This window comes from Schistocerca cancellata, chromosome 4 (assembly GCF_023864275.1).
Source record: "Schistocerca cancellata isolate TAMUIC-IGC-003103 chromosome 4, iqSchCanc2.1, whole genome shotgun sequence".
Classification (NCBI taxonomy): domain Eukaryota; kingdom Metazoa; phylum Arthropoda; class Insecta; order Orthoptera; family Acrididae; genus Schistocerca; species Schistocerca cancellata.
The window spans coordinates 754,007,575-754,031,175 of record NC_064629.1 but is presented as its reverse complement, the minus strand read 5'-3'; the positions used below and the strand labels follow the sequence as shown (position 1 = coordinate 754,031,175).

The 23,601-nt window shown below is 44.9% G+C and overlaps 1 protein-coding gene across 1 annotated transcript in view; it reads left to right on the top strand.

The window, feature by feature from the left end:
* LOC126184427 (uncharacterized) overlaps window positions 1–23,601 on the top strand; it is a 433,983-nt gene that overhangs the window by 279,766 nt on the left and 130,616 nt on the right. Inside the window, exon 2 of the mRNA XM_049926817.1 lies at window positions 16,984–17,108. Coding sequence (XP_049782774.1) covers window positions 17,008–17,108 — 101 coding nt within the window. The 5' untranslated portion in view covers window positions 16,984–17,007. The remainder of the gene's footprint in view (window positions 1–16,983; window positions 17,109–23,601) is intronic.

The window sequence follows — 23,601 nt, the reverse complement described above, 5'->3', positions numbered from 1 at the left end:
AGCAGTTTTACTGTATGAAAAGAGAAGAAAAAGTAAGCGATAAACGTCTCTCCTTTCAACATTTTGTTGGGGATGTCAGCGAGAAAAAGTTTCGTAAAGGTTTGAAATTAAGTTGAAAGTTTGTTGCAAGTCACTAAGTTCAAAAATGGTTCAAATGGCTCTGAGCACTAAGGAACTTTAGCTTCTAATGTCATCAATCCCCTAGAACTTAGAACTACTTAAACCGAACTAACCTAAGGACATCACACACATCCATGCCCGAAGCAGGATTCGAACCTGCGACCGTAGCAGCCGTGCGGTTCCGGACTTAAGCGCCTAGAACCGCTCGGCGACCGGGGCCAGCAGTCACTAAGTGTTATTATTCACAAATACTGGATGACTAAAGTACGAATATTTCCAAGTCGTGAGCTACACTGCTTCTTCACCCCCAGCCTCACCCCTTTGATAGGTAGATCGTTCTTATCCCCCCAGCGATTCATTCCAGACAGTAAGTGATATGTGTACTAAGTTTGTTTGAAATCGGTCCGGTTGTTTATGAGGAGTTCGGAAAATACTCACACACACATACATACTTACATCCATTTTTATAATATGTACATATTTATTATTATCAAGAAGTTCTAGAAATGAAATACAAGTCAGATATTCGTTATTGTTGAATTTCTCAAAGCAGATCACTGTATAAAGAAGCACATTTTAGAAAGTCTCTCTGTATCGTATAATAAATTCAGAAACAAGTTCGAGATGCAGTCGATCATCACATTGTCTACAGCAGTAATGCGATTCCTACGTTATTATATTCTTGATGTATACGGGTCTTCATCTTACAGGTAGGTTTTGTTTCTTGAAGACTGAACGCGCTTGCAAACCGCCTCTCTCGAAGCCATAATGGATTTTCCTCGTTTGATTGATGAGCTCGTCATGATTTCCTTCCTTGAGATTATTTCCCGAAAGTCTCCCAAATGAGACTGATGTGAAATTCGTTGACAGAAATATTTTTTCCGTCATTAACCTTGCAAATAACCTGATAAATTAGTATGCACATACCTAAGGTGTGGAAATATGGTACTTTTTGTACCATTTAATTGCTTTGCAAACACATTTCCGTAAGTTATGTACCACGTCCATTTTGACCACTGCATCCATACACTCGCAATCCAGCACAGATTTTGACTTCAATTTTTCCGAATGAATTTAGTGTTTAAGTTTCCTCGACTCTATGGCATGTGGTAAACATAAATACGTCTTTTCCTTCTTGCCCATTTAAAACGATCATAGTGTCTATTGTGCCGGCCGGAGTGGCCGTGCGGTTCTAGGCGCTACAGTCTGGAGCCGCGTGACCGCTACGGTCGCAGGTTCGAATCCTGCCTCGGGCATGGATGTGTGTGATGTCCTTAGGTTAGTTAGGTTTAAGTAGTTCTAAGTTCTAGGGGACTGATGACCACAACAGTTAAGTCCCATAGTGCTCAGAGCCATTTGAACCATTTGAACCATAGTGTCTATTGTGCTACATTCAGTCGCCCCTCTTTGTACTCTGTCATCTATACCACAATTATTTCGAAATCTAACGACAGGGGTGTCAAAGAATTTCAACATTTAGCACTCAAAACAAGTTTATAACTGGCACTAACTTACAGCCAGAACAGATCTGAACTCCTGGACAGAGAGTGCAGCTGTTTATACAAACAATAAAAAAAAAATGGTTCAAATGGCTCTGAGCACTATGGGACTTAACATCTGTGGTCATCAGTCCCCTAGAACTTAGAACTACTTAAACCTAACTAACCTAAGGACATCACACACATCCATGCCCGAGGCAGGATTCGAACCTGCGACCGTAGCAGCCTCGTGGTTCCGGACTGAGCGCCTAGAACCGCTAGACCACCGCGGCCGGCTACAAACAATAAATATTCCAGAATAGACAAAGACTACGGCCATAATATTTGTCAAGAACTGTCCACAAATAATAAATACCTTATTTCTCATGGCAGGTTTGTAACTGGGGAGCCGCAGCACGCCAGGTAGAGCCGCTAGTCACTACGCCACACTGCAAGAACCACACCTCGCTGCAATACTTTTCCTTTACACGCAAACTGTATCTACTATGTTTGTTCCTGTGTCATGCAACTAGTGGAAGGAATATGGACCTGTGTACCACATACACACTGAGGTGACGAAAGTCATGGGATACCTCCCAACAGCGTGTCAGACCTCCTTTTTTCCGGTAGCCGGCCGCGGTGGTCTCGCGATTCTAGGCGCTCAGTCCGGAACCGCGCGACTGCGACGGTCGCAGGTTCGAATCCTGCCTCGGGCATGGATGTGTGTGATGTCCTTAGGTTAGTTAGGTTTAAGTAGTTCTAAGTTCTACGGGACTGATGACCACAGATGTTAAGTCCCATAGTGCTCAGAGCCATTTGAACCATTTTTTTTCCGGTTAGTGCATCACCTCTTCGTGGCATGAACTCAACAAGTCGTTGGAGAAATATTGAGCCATGCTGCCTCTACAGCCGTCCATAACTGCAAAAGAGTAGCCGGTGCAGGATTTTGTGCACGAATTGGCCTCCCGATTATATCCTATAAATGTTCGATGGGATTCATGTCGGCCGATCTGGGTGGTCAAATCTTTCGCTCCAATTGTCCAGACTGTTCTTCAAAACAATCGTGAACAGTTGTGGCCCGGTTACAAGGCGCATCATTGTTTAGAAACATGAAGTCCATTAATGGCTGCAGATGGCCTCCAAGTGGCCAAACAAACATTTCGAGTCAATGATCGCTTCAGTTTGACCGGAGGACCCCAATCCATTCCATGTAAACACAGCCGCACCATTATGGAGCCACCACCAGCTTGCACAGTGCCTTGTTGACGACTTGATTCCGTGCCTACTTGTGGTCTGCGCCACATTAGGATCCTGCCATCAGCTCTTACCAACTGAAATCGAGACTCATCTCATCAAGCCACGGTTTTCTAGTCGTCTGCCCGCATCTCGTGGTCGTGCGGTAGCATTCTCGCTTCCCACGCCCGGGTTCCCGGGTTCGATTCCCGGCGGAGTCAGGGATTTTCTCTGCCTCGTGATGGCTGGGTGTTGTGTGATGTCCTTAGGTTAGTTAGGTTTAAGTAGTTCTAAGTTCTAGGGGACTGATGAGCATAGATGTTAAGTCCCATAGTGCTCAGAGCCATTTGAACCATTTTTCTAGTCGTCTACGGTCCAACAATATGGTCAAGAGGCCAGGGCAGGTTATGTCGTGCTGTTAGCAGAGGCACTTGCGTCAGTTGTCTACTGCCATAGCCCATTAACGCCACATTTCGCCGCACTGTCCTAACGGATACGTTTGTCGTACGTACGGTGGTATGAGGTAGTGCCTGAAATGTGATACCCTCGGCACACTCTCGACACAGTGGATCTCGGAATACTGAATTCCCTAACGATTTCCGAAATGGAATGTCCCATGCGTCTACCTCCAACTACCATTCTGCGTTCAAAAACTGTTAATTCCAATCGTGCCGTCATAACATGTCGGAAATCTTTTCACATCAATCACCTGAGTGCAAATGACAGCTCCGACGATGAGCTGTTCTTTTATACCTTGTGTAAGCCATTGTACCGCAATCTGTATATCGCTGTGCATATCGCTATACAATGACTTTTCTCACCCCAGTGTGTTAATATAAGAGGCCATCAAATGAAATCGAGACAGATGTACACTCATGCTCATAAATTAAGGATAATTGCAGAAATTGCTGCCACACAACGTGGCACTACACAAAACTGGCGCTAATAGCATAGGCACATAGGGAACACACACGACACAGATCTGTAAGTCCACGGTATTGGTGATCAGTTGAGAAAACCGTCCCGAAACACATGTGCTACAAAACGCCACTGTTTCCTGTGCATGTACCCAGACACCAATATGGGATATGATCACCATGCACACGTACACAGGCCGCACAACGGTTTGGCATACTCTGGATCAGGTGGTGGAGCATCTGCCTCCCATTCTCGCACCAGTTCCTGTCGCAGCTCCTGACGTGTTATAGGGGTATGAAGACTTGCAGCGATACTTCCACTGAGAGCATCCCAGACGTGCGCGATGAGGTTTAGGTCTGGAGAACAGGCAGGCCACTCTATTCGACTGATATCTTCTGTTTCAAGGTATTCCTCCACAATGGCAGCTTGGTGGGACCGTGCGTTATCATCCATCACGAGGAAGGTGGGACCCACAGCACCCCTGAAAAGGCGGACATACTGGTGCAAAAGACGTCCCGATACACCTGACCTGTTACAGTTCCTCTGTCCAAGACATGCAGGGGTGTACGTGCACCAATCATAATCCCACCCCACACCATCAAAACACGACCTCAATATAGGTCACTTTCAAGGACATTAAGGGGCTTGTCTCTGGTTCCTCGTTCACGCCAGATGAAAACCCGGCGAGAATCACTGTTCAGACTATACCTGGACTCGTCCATGAACATAATCTGGGACCACTGTTCCAATGACCATGTACCGTGTTCTTGACACCAGGCTTTACAGGCTCTCCTGTGACCAGGGGTCAGTGGAATGCACCTTGCAGGTTTCCAGGCGAATAAACCATGTCTGTTCAGTCGTCTGTAGACTGTGTGTCTGGAAACACCTGTTCCAGTGGCTGCGGTAAGGTACCGAGCAAGGCTACCTGCAGTACTTCGTGGCCGTCTGTGGGCACTGATGGTGAGATATCGGTCTTCTTGCATTGTTGCACACTGTAGACGTCCCGTACTTCAGCGCCTGGACACGTTTTCTGCCTGCTGGAATCGTTGCCATAAACTTGAGATCACACTTTATGGCACACGGAGGGCTCTGCTACGACCAGCTACATTTTACCAGCCTCTAGTAGCCCTAGTATTCTACCCCTTCATAACGTCATCAATGTGTGTTCTTTAAGCCATTTTCAACACACAGTCACCATTAGCACGTCTGAAAACGTCTGCACACTTATTCGCTGCACCGTACTCTGACATGCACACACCTCTGCGTATGTGGACTGCTGCCAGCGCCACCGTGCGACGACCGCAGGTCAAATGTTCCGCATGGTCATACCCCGAGGTCATTTAAACCCGCAAACCGCACACCAGAGCGTTGTTTCACGATGTATCAGCATTATCCTTAGTTTATGAGCATGAATTTAGAAAAAAGTAAGTAGACTGTTTAATATTTCAAAAGGAATCGCTGTAACTGTTAATAATATATATTTATGCTGTTGAGAGAGAAGACGATCAGTGCCTTCGTGGAAAAATGATTTCCGTTGCCTATGGAATGATGTTTGTACTCAGGCGTACATTTCTTCCTACGGAGCAAATCCACGGCCGCTAACGTCTTTCTTCATGGATCCAAAAATATGTAAATTGCATCGGAAAATCGGTACAGTATGGATGATGTATAAGGGCTTCCCAGCGGAAATTCTGCAGCGTACTCGAAACAACCTTAGCAACATGTGCACACGCTCACTATACCCGCCCACATGTTGCCAAGATTGTTCCCAATGATTCATAGGCGGTACGTTATGACACGGTGCATTGTCATTCTAATGCAATCCACCTCCCCGAAATCTTCATCTACTGTAAGCGGTACACACTGTTGTAAAATGAATTCTTGTCCTTCCGCATTTACCGTTTCCTTAGGCGCAGTATGAGGACCTCACCCCAACTCTGAAAACCACACTCATACCGTAACACCACCTCCACCGTAATTCACTGTTGGCACTACACATGATGGTAGGTAACTTTCTTCACGTATTCGCGCAACCCAAAACCTTCCATCGGACTGTCACAGGGTATAGCATCATTTACCACTCCAAATCAGTCATCTCGAGTAATTCACATCCCAGTGGCGTCGCTCTTTGCTCCATTTCGAGCGTCGCTTAGCACTGGCCACAGAAATGTGTGGGTTACGAGGAGCTGCACAACCGTTGTAACTATTTTTTTCACCGCGCGGCTCACAGTCGTTGTGCTAACTGGACTACTCATAGCACTTTGGGATTCTCGAGTGATTTCTTACGCTGATTGCGTGTGATTTATTTTTTACAGACACCCTACATAATGCTCGACGATCGTTGTCCATCAGTACATGAGATCTGTTGGTCTCGGTTTAGTTGTGGTTATTCTTTCGCTTTCCACTTGACAGTCACACAATCAACTGTAGACTTGGGCACCTTTAGAACAGTTGGAATGTTATTGATGGATTTATAACTCAGATGACATCCAACGACTAGTACACGTTCAAAGTCACTATATCTCCTGATTGAGCCATTCTGCAATTACTGCTACTCTACCGTCAACACAATACTCCCCGTCTCTTTTTACATTGGCGGGTCTGCCACTCGTGAGTGTTCAGTTCCACATTACATACGGGATTCTGAATACTTCTGATCAGATAGTGTATACAGATTTTTAATTTGTTATAGTGAAAGTTTTTGAAATTACTTCTGATATACTCTGTGTTTCAGCGAAAGAATATACTTTAAGATCATAAATGTAAGTAACACGAAAGGCCCGACAAATATAGTTTGCCTTCCGAGACGACGTGATATAGGCAGTTGAGGTTAGCACAGCTGCATACGGGAAAGAGCCGGTGCAGGGGTAATCAGAAACAGCTGTCGATGTTACTCGCGGCCGGCTGGATTCAATAGGAGGCTGAGACAGGCTCGGTTGCGGCGAGACGCATCTGGGGAGAGCGCATCCAATTTCACGCAATTCCGCGCCGCGGACAGGCGCGGTCCTTTGTCCCGCACCCCGCAGCTGCCACCTAACCGACTAATTATCATTTTCTGCCCACTCACGCTCTCCATCAGGACTCCTCATTTCCTCTCTCGTTCGAATCATCTTCCGTGATTTAGGGCTGTGGCTGCAAAACCACCGAAAGAATCGGCAGCTGTGGTCAGAATTACAGAGAACTTTCTCGAATGACTTCCCAAATTAGGTAAAATCACGATCGCCAGGAATTTGTTTACATATAGAATAATATTGATAGCGTAAGTATGCATTACGCGGCAAAGTGAACCGAATGTGTAGCCTGGCAGTAAGATCGTGTTTACACCTATGAGGGTGGTTAGTAATAGCGCACATTCCAGTGTCGGGGCATTCCAGCACGCTGTATGTCCACATGCCAGTGCATGCATATCACACAAATTAAACACTGATCCGCACTTTTGTTTGACTATTCTCCTTGCACGCTAATCGCACATTTATCCGCAGTATGATGCGTGTGAATCTACGTTTCATCTTCATAACCCACTGGCTGTTTTAATTGATTTCTCGCAAATATTTAATTCAGTGTGTCTTTCTTTTATATTATGTTGTCTCGTTCGTACACGTGACGACTCGTTTATTGTGGCACCTTTAAAAACCAAATCTCACAGACAGAATAATGTATCTCAAAGTTCCCTTGCTGTTTTGAAGTCCAGTTAGGCGCAACAAAATCTGTGAAGTTTCGCAAGATCGGCATTTCTTTGTATTGTTATTAATGTCACAGAAATTGCTCCCTAACAGAAGATTTATCCATGTCGTCACTGGGGTATTCATTGTATGCCCTTCGCTTCAAGATACTTGAGTCCTCCACTACGTTCAGGGTCATTTCCTCCTGCTGTAAGTAGCACACTGTCGATTTACTCAAATTTTAACATCTGACTTGCACGTTATGTCGCTTTTCAGACGGTACTGGCATTCCTCTCTCCTTCTCAAAGCCAATAAATTTAATAACTTTAACAGCAAGTCGTCACCGCTGCCAGCAAAGGCATCTTCCGCGATCCCTTTCGAGGCTTCCTCTGCGATGTACCAACGGGCTCTATAGTGGAACCACCTTTATCCGGACTAGATGGATCCGAGGTCACCTGGATTACCGAAACTCCAAATATCCAGAAACTCAGAAAAAAATTCTAATGACAAACACATACGTAAACTTTATTTTCACGTAAAAGCACAAATTCTATATTACTTTCACATAAATTGAGGAGATGACGAAAAAAAGACAGCGATTTTAATACACTGAAATAATGAATAACTTTTGAGCCAAATTTGTGTTTCGTTGATGTCGAACACGACCATGCAGGCAGGCATTGTACCAGCTTTAGGTCGGCCGAAGTTGTTCCCTCCTAGCGTCCCAAAAAACCAAATGTTTACCCCAACTGCGTTGTTGCCGCTCTATGTATCATAAATGGCTTCATAATGAGGGGAAACTTCATCAGGTAATCAGTAATCACTGTCGTAATGGTTTGCAGATGAATCAATGGCGACAATTTCGTCGTCATAAATTAGCATTTTCAAAGAAAAGCCTTAAATTTCCTTCCGGTTATACTTCAAATCTGACACCGTTGGATTTCCAACAGATAATTCAGCGATAATTTTTTCAAAAATTCTCCTTTATTCTTTCTGTCCATTTTATCTTTCTGCCGTCCGCCCCCGGTAGCTGAGTGGTAACCGGCACGGTAGCTCATCGCGTTCGGTCAGAGGGTTTAGCTACCCTCTGTAATAAAAAAAACCTGAGAGAACGGGTCAACGAACAACCTGAACGGGTGTCATCGGATGTCCGCCACGAATAAATTCAAAGAACAATATACACTCCTGGAAATTGAAATAAGAACACCGTGAATTCATTGTACCAGGAAGGGGAAACTTTATTGACACATTCCTGGGGTCAGATACATCACATGATCACACTGACAGAACCACAGGCACATAGACACAGGCAACAGAGCATGCACAATGTCGGCACTAGTACAGTGTATATCCACCTTTCGCAGCAATGCAGGCTGCTATTCTCCCATGGAGACGATCGTAGAGATGCTGGATGTAGTCCTGTGGAACGGCTTGCCATGCCATTTCCACCTGGCGCCTCAGTTGGACCAGCGTTCGTGCTGGACGTGCAGACCGCGTGAGACGACGCTTCATCCAGTCCCAAACAAGCTCAATGGGGGACAGATCCGGAGATCTTGCTGGTCAGGGTAGTTGACTTTCACCTTCTAGAGCACGTTGGGTGGCACGGGATAGATGCGGACGTGCATTGTCCTGTTGGAACAGCAAGTTCCCTTGCCGGTCTAGGAATGGTAGAACGATGGGTTCGATGACGGTTTGGATGTACCGTGCACTATTCAGTGTCCCCTCGACGATCACCAGTGGTGTACGGCCAGTGTAGGAGATCGCTCCCCACACCATGATGCCGGGTGTTGGCCCTGTGTGCCTCGGTCGTATGCAGTCCTGATTGTGGCGCTCACCTGCACGGCGCCAAACACGCATACGACCATCATTGGCACCAAGGCAGAAGCGACTCTCATCGCTGAAGATGACACGTCTCCATTCGTCCCTCCATTCACGCCTGTCGCGACACCACTGGAGGCGGGCTGCACGATGTTGGGGCGTGAGCGGAAGACGGCCTAACGGTGTGCGGGACCGTAGCCCAGCTTCATGGAGACGGTTGCGAATGGTCCTCGCCGATACCCCAGGAGCAACAGTGTCCCTAATTTGCTGGGAAGTGGCGGTGCGGTCCCCTACGGCAGTGCGTAGGATCCTACGGTCTTGGCGTGCATCCGTGCGTCGCTGCGGTCCGGTCCCAGGTCGACGGGCACGTGCACCTTCCGCCGACCACTGGCGACAACATCGATGTACTGTGGAGACCTCACGCCCCACGTGTTGAGCAATTCGGCGGTACGCCCACCCGGCCTCCCGCATGCCCACTATACGCCCTCGCTCAAAGTCCGTCAACTGCACATACGGTTCACGTCCACGCTGTCGCGGCATGCTACCAGTGTTTAAGACTGCGATGGAGCTCCGTATGCCACGGCAAACTGGCTGACACTGACGGCGGCGGTGCACAAATGCTGCGCAGCTAGCGCCATTCGACGGCCAACACCGCGGTTCCTGGTGTGTCCGCTGTGCCGTGCGTGTGATCATTGCTTGTACAGCCCTCTCGCAGTGTCCGGAGCAAGTATGGTGGGTCTGACACACCGGTGTCAATGTGTTCTTTTTTCCATTTCCAGGAGTGTATAACAAAATGAGATTAAAAAAAAGTCGTCAGCGCGACGGACTGTTAATCCTAAGGGCCCGGGTTCGATTCCCGGCTGGGTCGGAGATTTTCTCCGCTCAGGGACTGGGTGTTGTGTTGTCCTAATCATCATCATTTCATCCCCATCGACGCGCATGTCGCCGAAGTGGCGTCAACTCGAAAGACCTGCACCAGGCAAACGGTCTACCCAACGGGAGGCCCTAGCCACACGGCATTTATTTTATCTTTCTGCCCATGAACACTACTACGCTGTTTCCCTTTGTTGTCATTTTCCAGTACAGTACTGTACAGCTCAATGTTAACTTTTTAACTGATATGCGCCACCATGCACGTATGGCGGCGAGTGAATTTAAATTAATAATTGTCGCCGTTGATTGTTGTCGCTATTACTTCCGAAATATTAAATACCATATAGCTGCTGAATTTAAAAAGGATAATCTAGGTGAACCGGAACCACGGATTAATGAGCGCTGCTAAACGAGTTTCGGCCGTACATCGGTGTGGAACTAGTTACGTGAGCTACTTAGTTCCAGCTAAGATTAGTAATAAGTACTGAAAAACATTTTCCGCAAAATGCTGATCATTGCTTACACCAGCCATTTGCGGACAAAGGTCTCCTCTAGAGTTCTCCGTGTATTTACGTCAGTCCTACTTGTTTCCTAATGTCATCCACCAACCTTGCGCCAGCTCGTCACCGCGGGCTTTTCTTATCTCTTGGAATCATGCAGGGAACTTCATTGGTCCATATGCCAGCCATTCGCTTGGCCTTATGTCCTTTCATTTCTGTTTCGTTTTCATTACAGTCATAAATAAGTATTCCACTGTCATAAATCGAAACTGGCTGTGCGCACTGACGGTAAAGTTTTGGTTTCAGACACTTTGCAAGAGTAGCCTTGAAAACTCAATTTAATTATCAAAATTGCTCTTCTGTTTCATTATTTTGCTATTACGTTAGTGTAATCTCTTCAGAATTTATTCTCAGGCCTACATTCAAACTTTCTCTCTTCCATTCGTTGCTCATGTTTCGTCTGCACTATAAATAAACAGAACAACGTGGTCAGTAATCGAAGGTTGTTAAATGTGTTCCATTAACATGTATTTTTCCTTCGCTTTCGCTTTTTAGGCAACTGAGGCTGCTGAGAATCTCTATGGTAGTTTGCAGTCCCTTTTTTTATACCATGTTGCATTTCTGGAAACTGTAACGCTGACGTATTTATTCAGTTTACGAAAACAGTTTGTATCAATATCTTGTTCCTTATGAGTGGTCAGTACAAGTTTTTTTTTTTGAAACGGAGTGACAAACTTTCTCAAGATCTATAAATCTTAAGCAAAGTGCAAAGTCCTACTCGTTGCTCCGTCGTACAATTTGGTTCACGTCTAGCAAATAGTTCATTGTGCAATACCCACTTCTACAGCCAATTTGTTCCTTTGTTTTATGACAATCTCATGTTTTCCCCACGTTTTTTATTACAGTCGTAAATACGTATTCTTCTCCAATTTGTTCCTGACCAGTTTATTACTTTTCTTGTACGTACTGTGTCCCTGAGCGCCTACCCCCCTCCAACACACACACACACACACACACACACACACACACACGCTTTCTACATTCCCTATTCGGTCGGCAATAATTTTAATGTCATACATACGATACGAGCCGGCCGCGGTGGCCGTGCGGTTTTAGGCGCTCAGTCCGGAACCGCGTGGCTGCTGCGGTCGCAGGTTCGAATCCTGCCTCGGGCATGGCTGTGTGTGATGTCCTTAGGTTAGTTAGGTTTAAGTAGTTCTAAGTTCTAGGGGACTGATGACCACAGATGTTAAGACCCATAGTGCTCAGAGCCATTTGAACCATACGATACGCGAGGTTTGCCGGGGCTACGAGGAAACGTGCGCTCGTACACGCGCGGATGCACATGTGCGCATACACACACACACACACACACACACACACTTGTACATTAGGTGTCATGATCAGGACTTCTGCCTTATACATCTGCAATGACTTTTCAGCTTGAGACTTCTTGTATTCAACGTCGTGAAGAGATAGCTCCTGAGGGCCAATGAGAGGGCTGTCGTCTACACGCAATTGAAATACGTAGGACACGCTAACGGATCCACCCTAACCTCCCTAGAGAGTAAATAAATTTCGTTAATTATTAAATGAATTACGAGAATTTTAAGTTCCTAAATAGTTTAAAACTAGCCATTCTGGAATTCTCCGAAATGGGTAACCATAACAGAGTTTACTGTGGGCTAAAAGTTTATAAGGTCCAGAGATATAACACTAGCAACAAAGATCCGTATTGTGAGGGCTATGGTCTTTCCAGTTGTGATGTATGGATGTGAGACCTGGATCATTAGAAAGGCTGAACGGCGCAGAATTGACTCCTTCGAATTGTGGTGTTGGAGGAATCTTCTTAGAGTTCCATGGACTGCAAAGAGAACCAACAGATCAATATTGGAGCAAATAAAACCAGATTTCTCCCTGGAAGGTCTAATGTTAAAACAAAAGCTGACCTACTTTGGACACACAATGCGAAGGCATGCCTCGCTGGAAAAAAATATTAATGCTGGGGAAGACTGAAGGAACTAGAAGAAGAGGACGTCAGAGGATGAGATGGATCGATGGCATCACAGAAGCAATGTGTTCCAACCTGGAAGGTCTACGGGAGAAAGTGCAAGACAGGAAAAAGTGGCGTGATTTGGTTCATGGGGTCATGAAGAGTCGGAACCGACTAAACGAATAGAGAGAGAGAGAGAGAAATTTAATGGGGTAAAAATTTTTGTAATGCATCTACATCGCATTCCTGCGGCTTGCACACTTCAGACTTTTTATTTCTCTATTTCCAGCTTCTACACGCAAGAGTATTTTTCCAATAGGTATTAACTATATTTAAATTTTACATTGTGCGATTTCCTAAAAAAAAATCATAGAACGTGACCACTACATACGTAACAGGCTCAGCAACATCGAGATTGACCGTCCGAATAAATCGACCACTACAGTTTTGATTCTACGGGACACGCAGCAAAAGTGACTGCTTTTAGAAGTAAAACAAGGAGCTCATGACAACAAGAGCACACTTTTGAAAAAAAACTTTATTTTCAATTTAATAGTCAGTTATTATTTTGTTTAGTCCTGCATTTATTCCCATCCTCGCCTATTGACTTCAGTTCTGTATATTATCTTCTCATAAGCAAAGTAATCTGACTGCCACTTTGAAATCCTCTCACTTCTGCTGTTAGCAAGTCTGTAAATACTGAATGCTCATTAATCTTTTGGTAAGGATATCACTGACCTTGTTAGTCCGTTGAAACTAAAAATTAGTTTATCGTTTTGTTTTCCAGTTACTTTCAAAGTCTCTCTATTATCTAATCTTCGAGATACGTCAGATTTACAGTGGCTCAATGAATACTGTTTCACATCGATACTTCACAATTGACCGTGCGGCGGATGTAACATAATGTACCAATGCCCCCCCTTTCCCGTGTCCTAATCCGTTCATTTCCGTGATATGCTCATGCTGACTAGATAACCCGTGATATTAGCATACCGACTACACAAGCCCGTGACGATTAGTGCCTATTTACTATTCACTCCATCCGTCTTGGTAAAGGAGCCGGAATGAAAAATAATATTCGAGAACTGGTCGAACGACTGTTTCCAATGCACCTGTACCTGTAATAAGCTTTTTCACGGCTGCATTTCTGGACGTTCTACCTTAAATCTAAACTTTAATAGTGGCAACTATTTACTTACAGCTCGTACAAAACAGATACGTGTTTCAAAGTTTTACTGACCTTCATAGTAGTCAACAGCATTGTGTATAACCCGTTGCCAGCGATGTGGAAGGCGTAGGATGCTCTTAGTAGTGCCAGTTGTGTTGACAGTTCGAGCAGCGTGGTCTATTGCCCAACGAATTTGTAGCAGTTCTGAAGCGAATGCCGTGAAGTGTTTCCTTCAGCTTAGAAATCGAGTTGAACTTACGAGGGCTTCAGTCAGGGGAGTGCAGTATGTGGTATAGCAGTCCCATCAGTCAAACAAATCAGTAACAGCTTGCACTGTACGTGCTTGAGCATTGTCCTGCAAAATGATGGTCAGATCCTGCAGAAAGCGTCATCACTTCTGTCTCTATGCTGTTCATTTTTGGAACACAGCCTACTACCAGCTTGGAGACAGAAGTGATGACACTTTCTGCAGGACCTGACCATCATTTCGCAGAACAATGCTCAAGCATGTACAGTGCAAGCTGTTACTGATTTGTTTGACTGATGGGGCTGCTAAGTGCTATACCACCAACTGCACTCCCCTGACTTAAGCCATCGTGAGTTCAACTCGATTTCTAAACTGAAGGAAACACTTCACGGCATTCGCTTTTGAACTGCTACAAATTCATCGGGCAATAGACCACGTCGTTCGAACTGTCACTGTTAAGAGTATCCTACGACTTCCACATTGCTGGCAACGGTTTATGCACAATGCTGGTGACTACTTTGAAGGTCAGTAAAACTTTGAAACATGTATCTATTTTGTACGAGCTGTAAACAAATAGTTGGCACTATTAAAGTTCCAACCCTCGTAACTAGTGTAAAGATGGGTACCCCGTACAGAAAAATTAAAGAGGGGTTTGGAGAAAAGGGAAGCAGCTGTGTGAATTTCAAAAGCAAAGATGGAAAACCAGTACTAAGCAAAAAGGAAAATCTGAACGGTGTAAGGAGAATATAGAAGGGCTATACAAGCGAAACGTACTTGAAGGTAATATCATTGAAAGATAGGAGAATGTAGATGAAGACGAGATGGAGATATGATATTGTGAGAAGAATTCGACAGAGCACTGAAAGACGTAAGACGAAATAAGGCCCTCGGAGTAGATAAAATTCCCTCAGAACTACTAATGTCCTAGGGGAAGCCAGCTACAAGAAAACTATTCGATCTAGTATACAGGAGAATGGAAAATCCGGTAGATGCCAACCGCAGGGAAGATCAGTTTGAATTACGCAGAAATGTAGGAACACGCGAGGCAATATTGAACCAACGACTTATCTTAGAAGATAGGTTAAGGAAAGGCAAATCTACGTTTATCACTTCTTTAGATTTTGAGAAAGCTTTTGAAAGTGCCGACTGAAATACTCTCTTTAAAATTCTGAAGGTAGCAGAGGTAAAATACAGGGACAGAAAGGCTATTTACAACTTGTACAGAAACCAGACGGCAGTTATAAGAGTCGAGGGTCAAGAAAAGGATGCGGTGGTTGAGAAGGGAATGAGAGTGTTGCAGCTTATCCCGACGCCATTCAATCTGTACGTTGAGCAAGCACTAAAGAAAAAAAAAAGAAAAATATGGAGAGGAAATTAAAGTTTAGGGAGAAGAAATGAAAACTTTGACGTTTGCCGATGACAATTTAATTTTGTGGGAGATGGCGAAGGACTTTAAAGAGCAGTTGAACGAAAAAATGGCTCTGAGCACTATGGGACTTAACTTCTGAGGTCATCAGTCCCCTAGAACTTAGAACTACTTAAACCTAACTAACCTAAGGACATCACACACATCCATGTGCGAGGCAGGATTCGAACGTTCGACTGTAGCGGTCGCGCGGTTCCTGACTGTAGCGCATAGAACCGCTCGGCCACTCCGGCCGGCGCAGTTGAACGAAATTGACAGTGTCCTGAAAGGAGGATGTAAGATGAACACCCAAAAAAGCAAAACAAGGGTAATGGAACGTAGTCGAATTCGATCAGGAGATGCTGAGGGTATTAGATTAGGAAATGAGAAACTAAAAGTAATAGTCGGGCAGTAAAATTTCTGATGATGGCCGAAGCACATATTGACTAAACTCCGTCCGAACAGGCCTTGGAAGGCCCAACGTTACTGACTTGCCTCCGTGTCATCCTGAGCCCACAGGTGCCACTGGATGCGGATATGGAGGGGCATGTGGTCAGCACACCGCTCTCCCGGCCGTATGTCAGTTTCCGAGACCTGAGCCGCTACTTCTCAGTCAAGTAGCTCCTCAGTTTGCCTCACAAAGGCTGAGTGCACCCCGCTTGCCAACAGCGCTTGGCAGACCGGATGGTCACCCATCCAAGCGCTTAACTTCAGTGATCTGACGGGAACTGATGTTACCACTGCGGCAAGGCCGTTGGCCGCCCGAAGCACATAGCATATAAAATGTAGCCTGGCAGTGGCAAGAATAACATTTCTGAAGAAGAGAATTTTATTAACTTCGAATATAACTTAAGTGTTAGAAAGTCTTTTTTGAACGTATTTGCATGGAGTGTAGCCTTGTATGGAAGTGAAACGCGAACGGTAAGTAGTTCAGACAAGAAGAGAATAGAAGCTTTTGAAATGCTGATGATTGGATGGGTAGATACTGAATACAATTGAAAAGAAAAGAAATTTTTGGCAGAACTTGACTAAACGAAGGGAACGATTTGATGGGACACATTCTGAGACATCAAGGGACCGTCCAATTTACAATGGGAGGGAAGTGTGGGGGAGGGAGGGGGGGGTAAAAATTGTAGAGGGAGACGAGGAGCTGAATACAGTAAGCAGGATGAAAAGGATGTAGGTTGCAGTAGTTATTCCGAGATGAAGAAGCTTGTCAGCATTGAGTATCTTCGAAACCTGCATCAAACCATACTTTGGACTGAATAACACAATAAAAACATTGCAGTTATATTTGATGATAGGTATGTGACATGGGGGGGTGAGATATTGAGGATTGTTGTGACTAAGAAACCAATGAAGAAAACAGTGTGTAAAACTCACTTCGTCTCTGTGATCGCATCAAATTGAGCATAGAGAAACCTGACGTGACCATAAACCGAATGATACTCACATTAGACATAAGGAGTAACTAAACAATGAAATAAATTTGCTTATTTGCAATTATTTGTTCTGACATTTTGAATTATTCACAGATTCACAAAGAGGGTGAATTCCTGTTGTTGCAGTGTACCATCCAAGCACCGGACATCATGACCAAAGTGTTCCGGCCACCAGAGAATTGTTCCATGTGTGTTGGTGTGCACCATGTAGAAAAAGTCGATAACATTTCACCAGCCGACTTCGAAGAAAAGTGAGTAAATTAAAAATAAATTCTTTTAGTCGTTACTGAATGAACTTTCGTACGTTTATATTTCAAATATGTGAATCTAATTCATCCAACTGATTAGTTTGTAACGTGTAAATTTAAGCAACATATCTGCCTATGTTGGAAATGTAATTACTTATGTGAACTCTGATGTACGAGAGTGACATTAACATACATACAGAGGAGAATTTTATAGATTCATGTTTAAAGTTCGAAATTAAATTACATTACTCGGTTTCCAAGGATCCCACAGCGAGGGGTCTCTTGGGATACTTTTCTACATCTACATCTACATGGATACTCTGCAAATCACATTTAAGTGCCTGGAAGAGGGTTCATCGAATCACCTTCACAATTCTCTAGTATTCCAATCTCGTATAGCGCGCGGAAAGAATGAACACCTATATCTTTCCGTACGATCTCTGATCTCCCTTATTTTATCGTGGTGATCGTTCCGCCCTATGTAGGTCGGTGTCAACAAAATATTTTCGCATTCGGAGGAGAAAGTTGGTGATTGGAATTTCGTGAGAAGATTCCGTCGCAACGAAAGACGCCTTTCTTTTAATGATTTTCAGCCCAAATCCTTTATCATTTCTGTGACACACTCTCCCACACTTCGTTATAATACAAAACGTGCTGCCTTTCTTTGAACTTTTTCGATGTACTCCGTCAGTCCTATCTGGTAAGGATCCCACACGACAAGCGTAGTGTAGGCAGTCTCCTTAGTAGGTCTGTTACATTTTCTAATTGTCCTGCCAATAAAACGCAGCCTTTGGTTAGCCTTCCCCACAACATTTTCTATGTGTTCTTTCCCATTTAAGTTGTTCGTAATTGTAATACCTAGGTATTTAGTTGAACCGCCGTTTGTAGGAAGGAAGGAAGGAAGAAAGAGTTTAACATTCTGTCGCAATTTAGTATCCATTGTTGTGACCCTAGGAACTTTCCTTCCTTGGCTACGCGATGAGAGGAAATCAAAGCAACATGCGGAGAGTTATTCCCACAGTTCTTGTTTGGACCCAAACAGGTGGAAGGTCCTTTCTTTCTACTAAACCAATGTTTGTGGATAACATTGAAAACATATTTGGCGAACTGTCTACATTTGGAAAGTTACAAAGTGGTTCCATCTGAATTCAGACAGCAAATTGTACCCAGCTCTGGGTGTTACTCTCTTGATGAAAGCCTGGTGATGTACGTGTTAGCGTTACACACCACAACCATGGAAAAAAATACGATCGTTTGTATCCAGCCCCAACGACATCGATCTTTGCCGCTACTGTGGCCAGTGTAAGACGTCGTGGTCTCCTGACCTTCATTGCTTACATATTCTGCCCTCACAATCATATTCCGCACATCAAGACGCTTCATTCGAACTCAAACTCGATAAGATAAAGTCAATGTTGTATGGATTCACGTAAACAATATGCAAATTACAAGTAAATCGCAAGTGCGCACCGAGGTTGAAATACTCGAGGCTGGCGTACACACACACACATTCAAGACACAACGGTCGCAAAAGCTTTTAGTTCGGGAGAGGCACACCGCACACCAGGAGGCCAGTCCCTTCAGACGACGAGTCAACCTACCTACGTCGGCCGGCGACCACCCGTAGAGCAGACAGCGTTTGCCCGAGTGAAAGGGAGAACGACCCCGTGTTCGGCTTAAAAGCAAATTCCGCTACATTGTGTGGGAGCCCCTAGCCTAAACATTCTTCACAAACATAGCACACAGTTTCAGAGGTTTTCACAGGGAGACAGCAAACGCCAAACGCCAAACGCCGATGCTACAGATTTCCGGATTGGTCGCCTTAAACGAAACGCCATTCTCCCGTTTTAGAAGAGCAATGCCGATTGGCAGACGATATTTCTGACGCCCTGAGCTGAAGGAGTAATGGAAGAGACTGAAAGATACCCCTTCACATCTGGCGTGGAGAGGGGCCGTTCCATTGTCGCTCTTGGAGCGAGAACACGTAACGAGAGCGTGCGCGCTTGTACGTATACTCAAAGAGCGAGGAACAAGTCTCTTCTCAGTGCTTCACTGGGAGAGCACCTCTGTCGAGAGCGAATCGGAGTGCGATTCCATATTGAATCCTTGCGATTAAGCGTTGTTCACTGTGTTGGCCGCCACACTTATTGTGCGGTGTGAACGGACAGAGCTATAGTTAAACACCTGCGAGCGAATTTTTGAGTGGCATCGCGGTGGACTGGTTATCTGACCGGTGTACCACGCCAGTAGTTAGACTAGGGGCGAATAGGAGTCCTTGACTTCATCAAGGTGTAGGGAGAGTTTGATTGGCGAAGGTCAATCCAGATAGGATGAGAGTTATCTTATTGATCAGCAGCGAGCGGCGCAGACAGCAGTCATCACAGCTTACGGTATTGTGCGCTACAACTCTTGCTAGCCCCATATTTCCTCCACAATAGTACACTTCACTGCATTTCACATGCGACAGCCTCGACCGTAACTAGCAACATTCTAACGGATAATTATTCAAGTTGAGTAGGTGCGGCTCTCAGCCATTCTGCCAAGTCAATAACAATCTTAAACTTTGTATAGAAATTTCATTAGCGAATCCTATCCTTAAGAGGTAATTTCACATTCCAAAAAGAACCCGGCAATAACTTGTTCAGTTCATAAGTAAAAGTGCCATTATGATTTCTCAGAATATAAAAATAATAATTTTCGTTAGTTTCATGTTTTTCTCACACTAACTAGCACTACTCCAGTACCCAAGTAGCCCACTAGTTACATAAGAAATTTTGTGAATTTTTGTGTCATTTCCTTACAGTGGACCACTCCAGAAGATATTTATTGCTGAAAGTTTTTCAGGCATTTCCCTTTAGAATGTTAGAAGCGTCTGTCTGACTTCTGTAGTACTGTGGGGGTGGAAATTGCATCTTGCAGGAGCCACAGGGTAAAGGGTACTTCTCAGATTAATATGTTGCGCAGAATGACAGAATGGCACCCACACGCTCACACCAGGTTGTCAGCGGTACTTGGTGTATTTACTCTCTCGACGTCGACATATGATAGTTGTGCAAATAAACGTAACCATGGCAAGTATAGGCCCTCCACTGTCGTGGGTGCTGAGACACTATCTTTGGGAAGCACTTTCCGCTCTCGGCTTGAGAAGCAGGTGCCTCCTCCAGCGTCTGCCAGTGACAGTGCTCCCTGTCGGGAACCCTCTCTCTGAAAATCCACAGATCAGAGGCGCAAGACAAGTCAGTGGCTGAAGGAGCCATGGATTTTGGGTCTCAGAGCTGCCCACACTTCCTCCGTTCCTACACCCACAACAGATCAGTCCAAACAAGAATTTCAGCCACGAAAAGTTGTGAAAGAGAGGAAGAAGAAGAAATCTCGGCTGGAAGCTGCTCCATTGATCCCAGTGGTGCCGGATCCCCCCATATGGTCGGATTCTGAGCCAATGTTCGTTGATATTGTTCCACACCCTCTGGTGACAATGTTCCTGTCCACCTGGCTGCTTCACACCTAACCAGGGTACCCTCAATGCGCACCCCAATGCCACTGTACTGGATATTACTGTCATGTTCTGGAACTACAGCAACTAATTTCCTCTTGTTCTGCGATCTGACTTTCTCTCCCTGATGACCATTACCCAACTGTTCGAGTTTACTGTGCATTCTGTCCGAACATTACTGGCCCTGAGAGCAGCGGGAGAGGTCTGTACATTGGTTCACACTGATGTCATCAGCGAGTGGATTCCCCTCCATACTACGTTGGAAGCGTAAGAGTGCAGACGACCCCAGCGATCACAATTCGTAACGTTTATTTTCTTCCAGGCAGTACACTTAGTTATCCACTACCTTAATCCAACAACTCCAACCCCCCCCCCTCCTCGTTTTCCTTTACTCGGGGATTTCAGTTTGTACCACCCCTTTAGGAAAGTGCACATCATCTAGCAGGGACCTTTTGACTGACAAGCTTCTTTCTGCTCTTGATTTTTGTCTTCTCAATGGCGGTGCTCCTCCCCATTTCAGTGACAAACGTGACATCTTTTCGGCTATCGACCTTGTGATCTCTTCTTCCAGTCTCGTGGCTCACAACAGATGTCACTACATGACGATCATGGTCACAGTGACCATATTCTGGTGGTTCTACGATTTCCTTGTCACCGCCCAAAAAGACCAAGTTCCATACTGGGGTCTTCACAGATTCAACTAATAGTTGTATACCTCTGTTGTCACCTTCATCCCCTTCCGCCCTGACAAACTGCATCAACCAGGTTTGCATCAACATAGTTGTGGGAAAAAGCTCTGAACCGATCACCTGCACCATATTCTGCTTTCTACAGGCCCATCTGCAGCCAGTTGGGGCCATGTTGGACCAAAGACATTGCAATTGCTACTCAAGTTCGTCGAATGGTCCTGCAATGTCTCAAATGACATCCCTTACAGGCGATATTTCTCACTTTTAAGCTTCTTCGTGCTAAGGCTTGTTATCTAGCCAAACACAGTAAGAATGAATGGTGGGGGCGCTACAACCCCTCTTTGGGAATTTATGCCTCTTCATCCTCGTTGTGGGCCAAGCTCCATAGTCCTCTGAGGCGCTTAAGATCAGCAATTGATCTGGATCTGTCCTTGAGCGATATTTGTACCTATGCATTGGTTCTTGCCGTACATCTTGCGACCCACTTCTGATTAATCTCAACAACGTGCTCTGCAAAATGCTTAAAAGGATGGTAGCCAAACACTTATGCTGGGACCTCGAATCATGGGACATTTTGTGCATTAGTGTGGCATCCATCAGAGTATTTGGCTCAGACAGAAACAGCAATACAACGTCAATTCTTTACTGCAATCTTTTTTGACTTGCATAAGCCATACGGCATTTCTTGGCGCCATTATATTTTACTAACTCTCCACTGCCGGGGCTTTTGAGGCTCTGTACCAATTTTTATTCATCAGTTTTCATCCCACTAGCTTTTTTATGTTAGAAGATAGAAGAAAGGTTAGAGTATAACGTCCCATCGATAACTAGTTCATAAAAGAAAACTCGGATTGTTTTAAGGACGGTAAGGAAACCGTTCATGCCCTTTCAAAGGAACCATTCCAGAATTTGCCTAGAGCGATTGAGGGAAATCACAGGAAACCTAAATCTGAATGTTGGACACGTATTTGAACCGTTGTCCTCCTGAATATGAGTTAAATGTGCTAACCACAGCGCTGCCTCGCTCGGTTTTCGGGTTAAATAGGTACCTCCCTCAGCTCATCACAACTCCAAGAAAACGGCGTCTCACAGGGCTCTGTGCTGAGTGTTACACTCTTCTCATCGCCATCAATGGGCTAGTGACCTCCGTTGGGCCATTGGTCGCCCTCACACTATGTGTCGAAGACTTTTGCATTTGCCATAGCTCTCACTCTGTAGTCTTAGTCAAATGCCTGCTCCAAGGTGTCATAAACTTTGTTCCACAGTCCCGATTTTTTCCACTCCTCTTTGACAAATGACTGCAATTGCTGCCCCATATTTGTCAACTAAAAAGTAGTTGTCTGTAAAAGCTTGACACTCTTTGGTCCATAGCCGAAATCTTTTGGGATCTTTTTGGATCACACTAATCTTCATATTAACCGGCGCAGGTATCACTGTTGGATCCAGTCCACCATCGTGGAGTAAGACTGACAACAGACACCTTCCGGACTAATCCTGTAGACAGTCTCCTTTTCTAAGGCAGGGATCTTCCCTACTTAGTTCCAATGATACCAAATCTTGCTCATATATACGATGGCCATCTGACAGTTCCTAATCATCCAACTTACCAAATTCTTTTTGGATAGAATGAGATCGATGTTTTGATGCCTGCCCCCAGGTGGGATTACCATCTGAAATGTGCTTTGGATGTTTCTGCCAATACCTCTGTCTAACCTCTTTAGAATGTGCTCCCTATGTTTCCCTGTGCACTGTCCCGTAGTTAGTTGCCAGACCATGAATTAAATCTACCACAAGGTCCTGCAGTTTCAGTCACCTCCATGAGTATTCAGTGTCTGTTCCTCTCTGTTCTTCAGGAGTACCAGGATGCTCCCACCATTTACATTGATGCTTCTAACACCATGGATAGGATAGGATATGCTTTTACATCTCCTGCCAGTCAGCTGATAGCCATTAACTGAGCCCTGTGTCTTATTAAACAGACCTCCCTAGACCATGTTTTATTTTATAGTGTCTCAATGAGCACTTTTGAGGTTATTGATTGATGGTACTCGTCACCCCCTGACATCCGCTATTTATAATCTTGATGACTTCATCGTCGTTCTGCCTGCTCAGTTTTCTTTCTCTGGGTCCAAAGTCATGTGGGAATCCTAGGGAATGAACTGGCCATCCGTCTGGCTAGAGAAGGGATTACACACCCAACATTCGTTTTGATCTGGATTCTTTGCCTCAAAAACTGGCGGACAACTCATAGACTGTTTAACTGGTTTCCCATTTTCTCAAATATAATGTCTTAAACTACTTTCAGGGGAGAGTA